This window comes from Melitaea cinxia, chromosome 2 (assembly GCF_905220565.1).
Source record: "Melitaea cinxia chromosome 2, ilMelCinx1.1, whole genome shotgun sequence".
NCBI classification, from domain to species: Eukaryota; Metazoa; Arthropoda; class Insecta; order Lepidoptera; family Nymphalidae; genus Melitaea; species Melitaea cinxia.
In genome coordinates, this window is record NC_059395.1 from 14616125 (window position 1) to 14628877 (window position 12753).

Consider the following 12753-nt stretch of genomic DNA (forward strand, 5'->3'; position numbering starts at 1 on the left):
TGGCGTAACTCGTTTCTATATAGAACTAAATCCAATTGTCGTATAAATAAAATAACAAAAACCCTCGGCGTTAGCTGTAATTCTCCATTAATACACATTATTAGCAAATGAGATTAGCGAAATCGACCTCACGGTAAGATAGAGAAGAAGATATTCGTAGTACAAGCATCGTATTCGCAGGGGACTCAGCGGCTTATCAGTTCGGTGTCGTTGCGAGACGTTGTATAAGTAAGAACAGCGAGCGCGAGCCATCACTACACAGGCCGACCCCGCGGTAGCCAGTGGTTGTTAAATTATTGAATTATTATTTCTAATATAAACAAACAATGCTAGTTTTTCCTCAAATGAGACCGCAGATTTGCGATGAAAGATGTAGGGTAACAAAATGGATACAAGCGGAAAGATTCGCCCCGTATTTTGCAAGAACAAATGTTTTACCGCAACTTCCACTACAGGTGCGTTTTTATACAAAAATGTAAACGTTTACGCGTGTACATAATTTTTATATTGTAATTTATTCTTTATTTTTGTCTATAGGATGAAGATAAAGATTCTTTAAGAGGATCTTCCCCAGAGCACACGAGCAATTCTGGGGGAGAGATTAGTGAGGGCATGTGTGGATGGAGAGGGTGCGGCATGAGGTTCCCAAATGTTACCCGCCTGTCTGCGCACATAGCCCGAGTCCACGCGCACGCACATAGAGACGGACTCTTTTACTGTTCTTGGAAAGACTGCCTCAGACCTCAAAGAGGCTTTAATGCAAGGTGAGTTTTCCTTCCTGGACATAAGTCTATTTGGATGCTAATGGAATTCGACTATCAGATTTAATATCAAAGTTTCAAATTATCTTACAAACACTTATCAAAGTGTCAATGTCTATTATTGTTATTATTTAAATTTGTTAAAAATTTATTTTTTCTTCAATAGGTACAAAATGCTCGTGCACGTAAGGACCCATACCAATGAACGTCCACACACGTGCAATCAATGTCAAAAAAGTTTCTCTAGAGCAGAAAACTTGAAGATACATCTACGATCACACTCGGGAGAGAAACCATACGTCTGTCCTTATGAGGTAAATAATTAAATATACTTTACTAGCTGACCCCGCAAACGTTTCTTTGCCATATATGTTATTAACCCGCTTAATCCCCCCCCCCCCCTTATAACTTTGGGGTATGAAAAATAGATGTTGGCCGATTCTCAGACCTACCTGATATGCCCACAAAATTTTATTAAAATCGGTCGAGCCGTTTCGGAGGAGTTCAATGTTTAACACCAATGACACGAGAATTTTATATATTAGATTTATCAGGGTTTTCAGTTATAGTTTTAGTCATTAATTAACCGCTTCTATGTTACGAATTGTTTGTGTAAAATTACTTTTGAAAAATCAACACATTTGTATATGGGAAAATATTTTTTAACAGGGATGCGGCAAAGCCTACTCAAACTCAAGTGACCGCTTCAAACACACTCGTACACATACAGTTGATAAGCCCTACTGCTGTAAAATTCCTGGCTGCAGCAAGCGGTACACAGACCCGTCCAGCCTAAGAAAACACGTCAAAACCTACAAACATTTTACCAATGAAAGTAATAATCCGAGACGCGAATCGTCCGATGAACGCCAAAGCTCCGACAGTGTTTCTCCTTTACGAGAAAATACGATGTATCATCAATCCACGTCACCACAATCTTTATCGTATAGTCCTCCTGCTAAACCAACACCCATCTTATCTTTTAATTCCGTCCCAACCTACTCAGGATCAGCTTTGGGCGCTCCTTTGAGCTATATTCCCGTAATAGACCACACCCCACACGTTAGACCACTAGATCACGTATACCCTGCCAGAGTTCCCTCACTAGAACACGTATACCCTGACATAGTCCCCTCAATAGAACACGTATTCCCTATCAGAGTCCCGACACAAGAAATGTCCTACTTAGAATATTCCCAAATTTACGATCATGGCTACAGAAATAATCATACAAGTAGCCTAAACCACCCAATATTAAGACCAACGATAAATGAAAAACCATTTCCAGACGATCAGGATATATTTAACAAAACATTTAAAAAGCCTGGGAAATACGACAATTTCGAGGATGTACCCCTTAATTTAATATGTGCCAAACGACTGGAATGCAAACCAATTGAAGATCTAGTCAGACAAAAAGACTTACCCATAGATTTAAGCACTAAGAGTTGATAATTTTAAATAAAAAGTGTTTCTTAATTTTTTCGTTGTTTATTTTATATTAATGCAATATATCGGCTACAATATAAAACACCTATGAGAATACAATAATATTTGAACAGTATTATTTCTCAAACACATTCGGTATATCACTATCAAGATACTTTTTAACAGAGTAAATATTATGGTTGTACAATAAGTTTTTATGAATTGTTTGAACAAAAATATTCGACTTTAATCCATAATTACAATCAACTAAGAAACTTTTTATATTTATAAAAACATGAAAGGAAAGTTAAAAACACTTTATTAGGTTTATACACAGTATCATGTATCTCAGGCGTTATAGTTTTTCACAATTATCCGAACCACTCAACGAAATGCGTGGAATAGTCGTTCACCGGTTGAACGCTTTGCTAAGTACTTACAAGACGAGCCATCCCCTCCGCGATAGTGTTCAGAGCAGAAAGATCCTTCCTTGCCGTATCGAGCAAGTGAGCCATACCACGCTGTTGTAGAGATAGGAATTGCTTCACATCTTCTTGTGCGCCTAAAAAAAATAAAAAAAAAAATACCATAAAACATTTACTAACAATAAGTGCAATATTTTTGGCTAAAATTAAAATCAATTAACAGCGTTGATGACGTTCGATTGCCCTTTAATCTTTTCGTTTGTCGTTTCTAAGCCTAACTTCGTCCCCTTCGTTGAACTTAAAGTATACTTATTTATGGCGCTATAAAGTTTGTCGTTGACTAGTAATGTAACATTATTAAACTAAATTCTCACATTTTGGCCGGCTACATAAGAAATTTCCTAATCAAGATTACCTTTAACAAATTAAATTTTACTTTTTTGTTAATATTTGTGAAACATATGGTCACATGTTTGTTATTCAAAACTCTCTAGCTGACAGACAGACACATCACATTGAAATGCTCATACAAGTACTAAGTACTTCTTATATAGTCCTGACAAGTACAAATACAACGGAATATCATCCAAATCAAGACGTTCTAACATTACGGTATTTCTTACAGGCAGCAATGATTATTCAATACTAAGCAAGGTATAGTTTTCAACAGAATAATATGCTTCTTCAACCAAAAGAAACATTAATATATAATTTAAAGAATCTCACCTGGATCCAAGTGGTATCTCTCGTGCGGTGCTCCTGCGCTTGCACTGCGTTGTAATCGGACAGCACACAGCAGTTCATTTAGACGACCCTAAACAACAATTCCATTTACACATCTTGAGATTTTTATCAAAGTCTTATGTAATATACTTTTACATAGGTAATTAATAATCGCAAAATATATATTATGTATAATAATAAAATCGTTAGATCATTCACTTATCACGAAATATCGAAGACCGCTTCACGGACAAAGATTAAATTTGGTAGGGGGGTAGTTTATAGTTAGCAAACGTCTGCTAAGAACGCATTTCTCCAAAGGGCTAAATTAGAGGCTCCGTGCCTCGAAGAACAAGTTAAGGTAACGGGCCCGGTTATTCATTTATTCTTTAATTGCATAATAAATAAACATGAATATGAACATGTACATGAAAGAATATAAAGAAAACCTGATAGTCCAATCCTTCTCCTACATAAAGAAAGATGGCTATGTTCAGCAGAGGGACAACAAACGAAAAAAAAAAAAAAAAAACGATTTCAACTATATCGACAAGTAATACAACGTAGGTAGACGAAAAAATAGTCAAGTAAATACGCATTATCAAAGATTACTCAAAAGTTGTAATCAGATTACAATGAAATTTAAATGTGCCCACATGATAAACATCAGCTTTCGATTAACTTAAAAATCATCAAAATCGATACACCCAGTAAAAAGTTATGCGGATTTTCGAGAGTTTCCCTCGATTTCTCTGGTATCCCATTATCAGATCCTGGTTTCCTTATCAAGGTACCAAACCAGGGATATCCCCTTCCCAACAAAAAAAGAATTATCAAAATCGGTTCATAAACGACGAAGTTATCACAGAACATGCATTAAATATATATAAACATGCAATATATGTATATGTATATATATATATATACGGTCGAATTGAGTAACCTCCTCCTTTTTTGAAGTCGGTTAAAAAAGGTGTAAGGGCTTTCACAAGTTTGTATGTAATTACTTATTTTTTTGTACTACACGCTTGAAATTTGACAAACAAGTAGTTAATAGTTAGTAGACCCGTCCAAGACGGTTTCGCGCCACAGCCGCATTAAAGAGGGTTTTGCAGGTTTCAAGTTCTCGTAAGAATCTTTTGTGTTATAGACGCTCTAAGTTTATAGTTGGTAGACGTCGCTAAGAACGGATTTTTAAAAATCATTAACTAAAGGGGTTAAAATGTGTAATAACAAGTCCACAATTATGCTAATCCTACCCTCCCTGTAGGGATGAAATAGAGGAAGAAAATCTGTATAGATGTTTGTTATTTTTTTATGTTAAGGGTATTAAAATTTACTTCACACAATAACGATCCAAGAGCCAATGGCCACAGGCCTTATTTATTTTTGATGGATAAAATGAATACAATAGTAGGATTAGTGTGTACAGTGAACGTATACATTCCCGCTAGGCACGACCGACGGCCAATTTTGTTATCAGCTGCTAATATAGTACCTAAAAAAAGGTATGTAATAATATATATATATATATATACTTGCTGACCCCGCAAACGTTGTTTTGCTATATATGTAATTAACCACCTTAATCCCCTTCCTTAAGCGTATGAAAAATAGATGTTAGCCGATTCTCAAACCTACCCGATATGTACACAAAATTTCATAAAAATCGGTCCAACCGTTTCGGAGAAGTATTTTAACTAACATTGTGACACGAGAATTCTATATATAAGATATACTATATATCTATACAAATAAAACAAAATATAAACAAAATTGGAGTGTCTGTTTCTAATATTAAAATAACCGCATTTTAAAATAAAATAAAAAATGTAAAATTAGTAAATTAATTATTAGTAAATTGAGTAAAATTATTTCATCATTATGACAGGCATTAATTTAATGAACTTATTTAAACTCAATATAAGCCAGTTTTAAATAGTCCCATAGTAACTGTAAGTAAATTTGTGTTTTGGATATTTAAAGTATCTAAGTATACTTTTAAGCTCTTTTTTCTTATGATATGTCAGGAATTATTTTAAGACTGGGACTGGACTTTGGACAACTTTGTAAAAGCATAGAGCTTGTATTAAGTTTTAAATCAGTTCATTAGCTTTAGCATCTTTAGCATAACAAAGTTTAAAAAAATGTACTCGTTCAAAAAAATGCTAATATTTTTTGCAAGAATTTTAAATTATATTCAAACTATTGTCTGACAATAAATACTGCCGACAGAACGTGTCTGGCGGCTTTAATTTTATATTTTTTATAATATAGGGAATATACAACATACGTAAGAATTAGCCCTGACAATACACCTAAGTCAGTACTATTTTTACGTACTTTTAGCAACGTATATCTGAAAATTGGCCACCACAGCCTTAGCTATCGGACATATATACGTTCAATATATATACTAATACTACTCTATTGTATATATTTTGTCCATCAGAAAATAAGTAAGGTCTGGGGATCCTGAGATCTTACTACATAACTTAAACTTGTTTTAAGGCTACTAATCATTTTATTATAAATAATAAATGGATAAATACATGTTAAAATAAATTATTGTAATAATAAGTACTACTTTAGCACCTCTTTTTGAATATAATCAATTTCTAAGACAATCCGCGGACAATCTCTTATTTATAATATTATAATAACCATTAATTCAAATGTACTGGATGCCTCTGAAAAATTTAATTATTTTTCTCTTCAATAATGATTTTAACAAACTAAAGAGTGATTAAATAACACTAGAGATTATTGATTTTAGAAACGTTAAAACTTCATTACAAACTATCTTTTGTAGAAAGATTTAATTTATATTATTTGAAGATTTAATAAATTTCAAGCGGACAAAATTAAATTGTTTGAAAAAAATTATACATAACATAAAAAAAAATTGTACTTAAATTTATCATGAAGCGATCGTAGGTACTGTAATTGCCGCCATTGATAAATAGGTAATCTGTGAGTGAAGCTAGATTAAAAAACTAAACTGTCACGCATCAATTGAAAAATGATCTATTATATCAATATCGATATATGAAATTTAACATAGAAAATTTTATATTTGTTGTTAATTTTTTTTTTTTTTTTTTGTAGACGTTGATAAGTTGATAACACACACTGTGGCAAAAACTGTTGCACCATATTTTTAATTATAGTGCAATAATTTAATATGTCAAATATTTTAAAGGAATAAGTTTTATATTTTCTTTATTTTTTAAATGAAACATGTTATTATTGTTTTAAATCTTTATTTGAAGGATCGCATCGACTTTTTTAACTTGTCCTACTTATGACTAAGGAAATTTCTACGGTACTAAAGAAAAAAAAATACAATCTAATCGAGAACCTCCTAACCACCAATATTATTGTCGTGATTCTTGATTGATTGATTTTTCGTGGAAAATAAATCACTAACACATCGAACGTGAAATACTTTGCAGGAAAAGAAAGTACACTTCACGAGATATTTTTAGTTTGCAACAATGTATTTTTTTTTTTTGCTACCAAATTACAATCAAATATTTTGTCCATAAATCAAGGAATTATACCCGCCATGACATTTACGTCCATAACTGGTTATAACCAGATACGTAGATAAGTGACAATGATATTTCTCAACGCGCCTCGGCTAGTTAAAGAACTCTTGTAAACAGTTATATGATTTTAATGCATTTTACTAAATGTGTTAAGGTAAGACTGTCTAAAATGTCCATGTGAAAAAATGCATTATCCTGATAACCTTTTTTTTTATGTCACTAGGTCGACAAACAAGCGTACGGCTCACATGATGGTAAGCGATTACCGTAGCTTATAGACGCCTGCAACACCAGAAGCATCGCAAGCGCGTTGCCGACCCACAATCCCAAATCCCCCCCACGAGCTCTGGTCACCTTACTCACCAACAGGAACACAATACTGCTTGAAAACAGTATTATTTAGCTGTGCTGGGCTGCTCCATATTTTGAGCAGGAAATTCCTGCTGTACCCTACCTCAGTTAAAACTAAACCATCGATACATAATTTGTTCGACTCCTGACTGTTCCTTCAAATGGAACCAATTTGAAGTTTTTTCCTCGCTCATTTTTAAATTTTCCGGCTACGATAGAATAGTAAAATTAAAACTACTTTAATAGCCTTAAAAATCCATAAAGTAGAAAATCATTTGTAACTGACGAATACAACTAAAGAACTGCATATTTGAAATAAATCTTTTCCTCGTAGAATGTTAATTCATAGTAACTGAAAGACGTGTTTACGTGAGCAGGTAAGATCAATAAGGCAGCATCCTGCATGTGAGTCTACCATGGTAGCTTGTCTATTTAAACATAGTCAATTATAAAATGGATAAGAATTTTTTTCCACTTAACGTGATTTATTCACCTGCAGAACATCCCATTTGAAGGAACGGAATTAATAGACGGATACCCTATATATTTTTTCCAGGAATAATTTTGACTATCTTTAAAACTTTTCGATTTATGTTTTATTATTTTAATGACTCCAATATTGTGACCTAATGAAGAAAACAATTTAAAAAGTGTAAACATAGTAATTATCGTACGTGTTTATTAAACTGGCGTCCTTCCATTTAACTGCGATATCAGAATCGATATTATAACCTAAATATGAAACTTAATTAGCACTTTAGTTAAAATAATAAAATTAAATCTATCTATATAAATAAAAATGAATGTTGTTAAGCGCTTAGCTCGAGAATGGTTCGACCAATTCGGCAATTTTTTTGTTTTTTTTGTATGTTCCTTAAGGCCCACAGAAGGTTTTAATACTTAAAAAAAAATACTATTAGCTTTTGACAGAACGAAGTCTGTCCAGGCATTTAAATAATTATTATTAAAAATATCGTCGTGTGTACGTTAGTGTCGTGTCAAAGACCGAGTCACCTGAGTTTTACAGTTAAGTAAGTCGGTTAATATTTAGCCTCTTTACCCATGTCTTCTCAACATTTTTTTTCAAATGTGTCGATTTTAAAGTAACGTAGTAATGACCTTTCTTAGTATTACTTCATCTTTTACGTATCATTTAGCACTATATTGCCATAAGCAGAAGGATGCTAGTTTAATGAGACGTTTTATATTAATAAGTTATAAAAAATTAAGGCTAATTTATACTTAATAATCAAACAATTTTTAAAATTTATTTTCATTTATGAATTAACATACACTACAATCTTTAAAAAAAAACATAGTTGAATCTGAGTGGATGGATAAATAGTATTTTTTTATTAATGATTTAAAAAAAATATCACGATATGTAAATATTTTGTTAAAATTTTATAGTTATAATATATTATAAGTTGATAGGTATACGAGTATAATAAAAAGTGTGAACTATGTAGTAGTAGGAATTGAAAAACATCATTTACGTTTTATTCATTTCAATGAGTTTCAAGTTCACCGAAATTAGATCAACCGTGTTAACACCGTTCTCTCTCAAAGTACTTTGTCTATAATATGTCTGGAGATAAGGACCGATAACATCAAGATAATAGCGTCACGCGTTTGGTGAATGTTCAAATATTGACTAGACAGTTTCGCACTTTATCATTTTCAAATTTTTTGTCACGTAGAACAATTTGCTTATACTTTTTACATAAAAGCTATCTAACTCAATGATAAATGTTTTCAAACCATAGTGTTACATTAAATAATTTATATAGACACGCGGCAGCTTTTCCAGCCAAAGTCAAAAAAGGAACTAGCAACGCGCCGTGTGTAATATTAGACGAATCTATGCGAGCTACTTCTTACTACTTACCAATTCGTAAGCTACGGAATCTACATGCATGAAATTTGGCACACATAATAAAGCCCTATAGCTTAAAGAATTTAAAATTTAACGATTACTGATTTATTAGCTATTAAAAAGAGGAATTTTTATGACGGACTTACTTGTAGATCAAAAACCGAACCCACTTTTAAACGACCTAATAATTTAATATTTGGTACCATGGTAAACTGTTATGCATATACAAAAAATAGAATCTGAAAACTGAAAATTATCGATAACTAGCTAACAGCAATGTAAATATATATCAAGATGGTAGCGGTACACGTGAAGTCCAGTTCTATGAAGTAGTCACACAAGAGGGGTGTATGATGTACAAAGAAAGTAAAATTACCTGTAGGTGGGGACAAGTATATGTGTGAATATGGATATATAATTATATAGGTATATGTATATCTGTAAGTATGTAATGTATGTGTGTCTAGAAGTGAAGAAGTACTTTTTTTTAAAAACCTTCAGCGTCAGAACACGTCCTAGCTTCACTAGGCAGTCACTGGACTGTCGATTTGTAGTTCTATTGATAAATCGTCTGTGGTTATTATAATGCATGTTTAACAAAAGGCATGCGTATTTAGAGCCCGTGGGTGTTAATTTTAAATTAAAAATAATAATTGTATTTGCTCGCAAACGAAAAAAAAACCGACTTCAATTACATCGACAAGTAATACAACGTAGATCGACGAAAAAATAGTCAAGGCGTTATCATAGATTACTCAAAAAGAAGTTATCAGATCTCGATAAAATTTATATGTGACCACATGATAAACATCAGCTTTCAATTAAATTAAAAATTATCAAAATCGGTACATCCAGTAGAAAGTTATGCGGTATAATACAACGTAGGTCGACGAAAAAAGCGTTAAGTAAAAACGCATTATTAGATATAACTCGAAAAGTAGTTGTTAGATCTCAAATAAATTTAAATGGGACCAATTGGCACACACCACCTTTCGATTAAAACAAAATTTGTCGAAATCGGTCTACCCGGTCAAAAGTTCTGATGTAACATACATAAAAAAAAAAAAAAAAAAATACAGTCGAATTGAGAACCTCCTCCTTTTTTGGAAGTCGGTTAAAAAAATGTACCTAATATACCCTAAACCCCTTTTACTATGATTGAACATAATATAAAGCTGAGCTCAACTTACATTGGAGCTTTCTAATAACCGAAATGCTGTAAAAAGGCAAAAAAGGGAACACAAACAACAAAAAAACTTAAACAATTCATTTGTTTATAGTTTAGAGTAAAATCTGCTAATAATTATTTAGATAAATGTTTCTTTGAGATCTGTTGAATATGTAACAATATTGGCTAATTTCAGGAAAACAAATTAGGTGATAAAATACAGTAATATTTTAACTGATAAAAAAAGTAATACTCACGTTATACAACGGTGGAGCAGCCAGTTGAGACGCCAGTTCCTGCAAGCGAGCCCTGGCCGCTTCTTCTTCTGGGCTCAGGGCTATGCCTACACGGCCGACGACTTCTTGACGAGCTATCACCTAAATGATATTTATTTTAAATAACAAGATAAAATAAAAAACTAAAACCCAACTACTACTACAAAAAAAATTATGATTCACTTTATGTTCTTTAGTGCTACATTCAAGATATGAACGTGATGATATTCACCAAGTAGCCTATAACCAGTGAACAATTAAATCGCTTCTAAATTGTCCATTGTGATAGCTAATTTGACTAAAAGTAGTTTTGGAGGTATGTGGGAACAGATGAACATACATAGACTGATGAAATTATAACCGTCCTTTTAACTTTGCCGTAGTCGGATGATGAATCAGAGACAAAGGCTTAGAGCATGCCACATTTAGTGAAAAGCTGTATCAGTAAATATAAAATATAAGTATCATATTTATTGGCTTTCATTTTTAGATATTGCAACAATTTTAAGTAAAAGGAACAATTTTCGATTGAGACATTTGTATTTCTTTTAATGGGAAAGTTTGTGAGGATAACTATTGGACCGATTTTAATGAAATTTGTTATGTTACCTACATTTTCGCTGGATCGCACAGAAGACATTGTATTTTTATTTTGTATTGTTGTATAACTGATGTTGACAACTGCGCTGGTAATGGTCTAGTGGTTCGTGTGCCGTTTAGGCGCCTAAAGAACGGCGGTTGAATTACAATTGAATTTATGATCAAAAAAAACTTCTGTCTTTTTAAACGAAAAAGAATTGTTAGGTATTGTTAAATCAAATTTTATTTTACTTTCTAGGTCGAAACGAAAGTGATCCGAGTCTAAGCCGATCGGCTGCCAGGTAATGGAGAATATATACACTACGGTCAATCCAAGGTCTACCTATGCATGTGAATCGGAGCGTGTGTGGGAACAGTAGATTTATGCAGTTGTTTAAACTTTTTTTTATACAACTAGGTCGGCAAACAAACCGTACGGCTCACATGATGGTAAGCGATTACCGTAGCTCGTAGACGCCTGCAACACCAGAAGCATCTCAAGCGCGTCGCCGACCGTACCCTCCAATCTCCTCCACGAGCTCCGGTCACCTTACTCACCATAGGATCACAACGTTGCTTGGAAGCAGTACTACTTAGCTGTGATCTTCTGTAATTATTTTAAGGTTGGTCTCGCACAGGTGAAGCTGCACAGCTAACTCTTCCGGTAGACGTAGCTGGTGTAGTAGGGGAAGCAGTACCTGCAGCAGCGTGTGCCGCAGCGCGTGCAGCGAGGCGGCGCGGCTGTCGAGCGCGGCGGCGGCGGCGGCGCGGCGCGTGCGCAGCGCGGCCAGCGTGTCGGCGGCGCGCCTCAGCCAGCTCGCCTGCAGCGCCGCCTCCTCACCTTGGCAGCGCGCCCGGAACTTTATCTGCCGACAGCCATAACAGTTAAGGCAGCATTCGGATCTGGGCAGCCGCGACCCGGCAGTGGCGACCAGCTGCCGCGACCCATTGTCGCTGCTGTGCAGCGCTGCTAGAAGCTTACGGATAGCAGCGTCCGTGACCCAGGCAGCGACTGCCACGTGTAGTAGTCAAACAGCACTCAGTGTGAACGCTTGTGCATTCCAGTCGTGTATAAAATATTCACTATGTCTGACTATTTAAATATACGAAAGCGAGAACTCGTGAAGAGACTGATAGAAGACGAAGAAGAGGATGATGAAATAATGTTGATCTTGCTATCATCAAAGAGAAATAACATCGATTCATTATATACGTCTAGAATTGATGAAGGCACCTATCAAATCCTGATAAAACGGCACTTAAATGTAAAGGAAAAGAAATTCAGGGGTTACTGTAGACTAAATAAAACTCAATTTTGTCACCCTCTGCGAACGGGCAGCGCGACCCAACTGCCACCGGAGCGGCTCGGCGGCGCTGCCAAGGCCGCGCGTAGGCCACGCCCCCCGGCCGCGCTGCTCGGTCGCTTGCGTTGGTTACTATTGCATACAATTCCCTACGAAGCGGTGGGTCGCGACCGCGGTCGCGGCTGCAGGGCCGCGGCTGCCGGGTCGCGACTGCCCAGATCCGAATCATACCTTTACAGGTTACAAGTATGAGCGACAGCAGAGTTTAAAACGATTACAATTATTGTTTTTAGTCAAACAAAAAAAAACGAC

The 12753-nt window shown here is 34.8% G+C and overlaps 2 protein-coding genes and 1 long non-coding RNA gene across 3 annotated transcripts in view; 2 read left to right on the forward strand and 1 right to left on the reverse strand.

Moving 5' to 3' along the window:
• Positions 1-12753, forward strand: part of LOC123665474 — an 18552-nt gene continuing 5799 nt past the window's right edge. Inside the window, exons 1-2 of the long non-coding RNA XR_006745049.1 lie at positions 1-11; positions 75-76. This is a non-coding gene — a long non-coding RNA (uncharacterized LOC123665474). The remainder of the gene's footprint in view (positions 12-74; positions 77-12753) is intronic.
• On the forward strand, positions 327-2243 carry LOC123665451 (zinc finger protein GLIS3-like). The gene is made up of 4 exons (XM_045599759.1): positions 327-455; positions 538-764; positions 928-1075; positions 1431-2243. Exons 1-4 carry the CDS (start codon positions 327-329, stop codon positions 2211-2213), a joined length of 1287 nt encoding a protein of 428 aa, XP_045455715.1. The 3' UTR covers positions 2214-2243.
• Positions 2237-12753, reverse strand: part of LOC123665463 (probable nucleoporin Nup54) — a 26891-nt gene continuing 16374 nt past the window's right edge. The window contains exons 10-13 of the mRNA XM_045599768.1: positions 11836-12003; positions 10541-10660; positions 3341-3428; positions 2237-2751 (exon numbers count right to left, since the gene is read on the reverse strand). Of these exons, the coding sequence (XP_045455724.1) occupies positions 2618-2751; positions 3341-3428; positions 10541-10660; positions 11836-12003 (510 nt within the window). The 3' untranslated portion in view covers positions 2237-2617. The remainder of the gene's footprint in view (positions 2752-3340; positions 3429-10540; positions 10661-11835; positions 12004-12753) is intronic.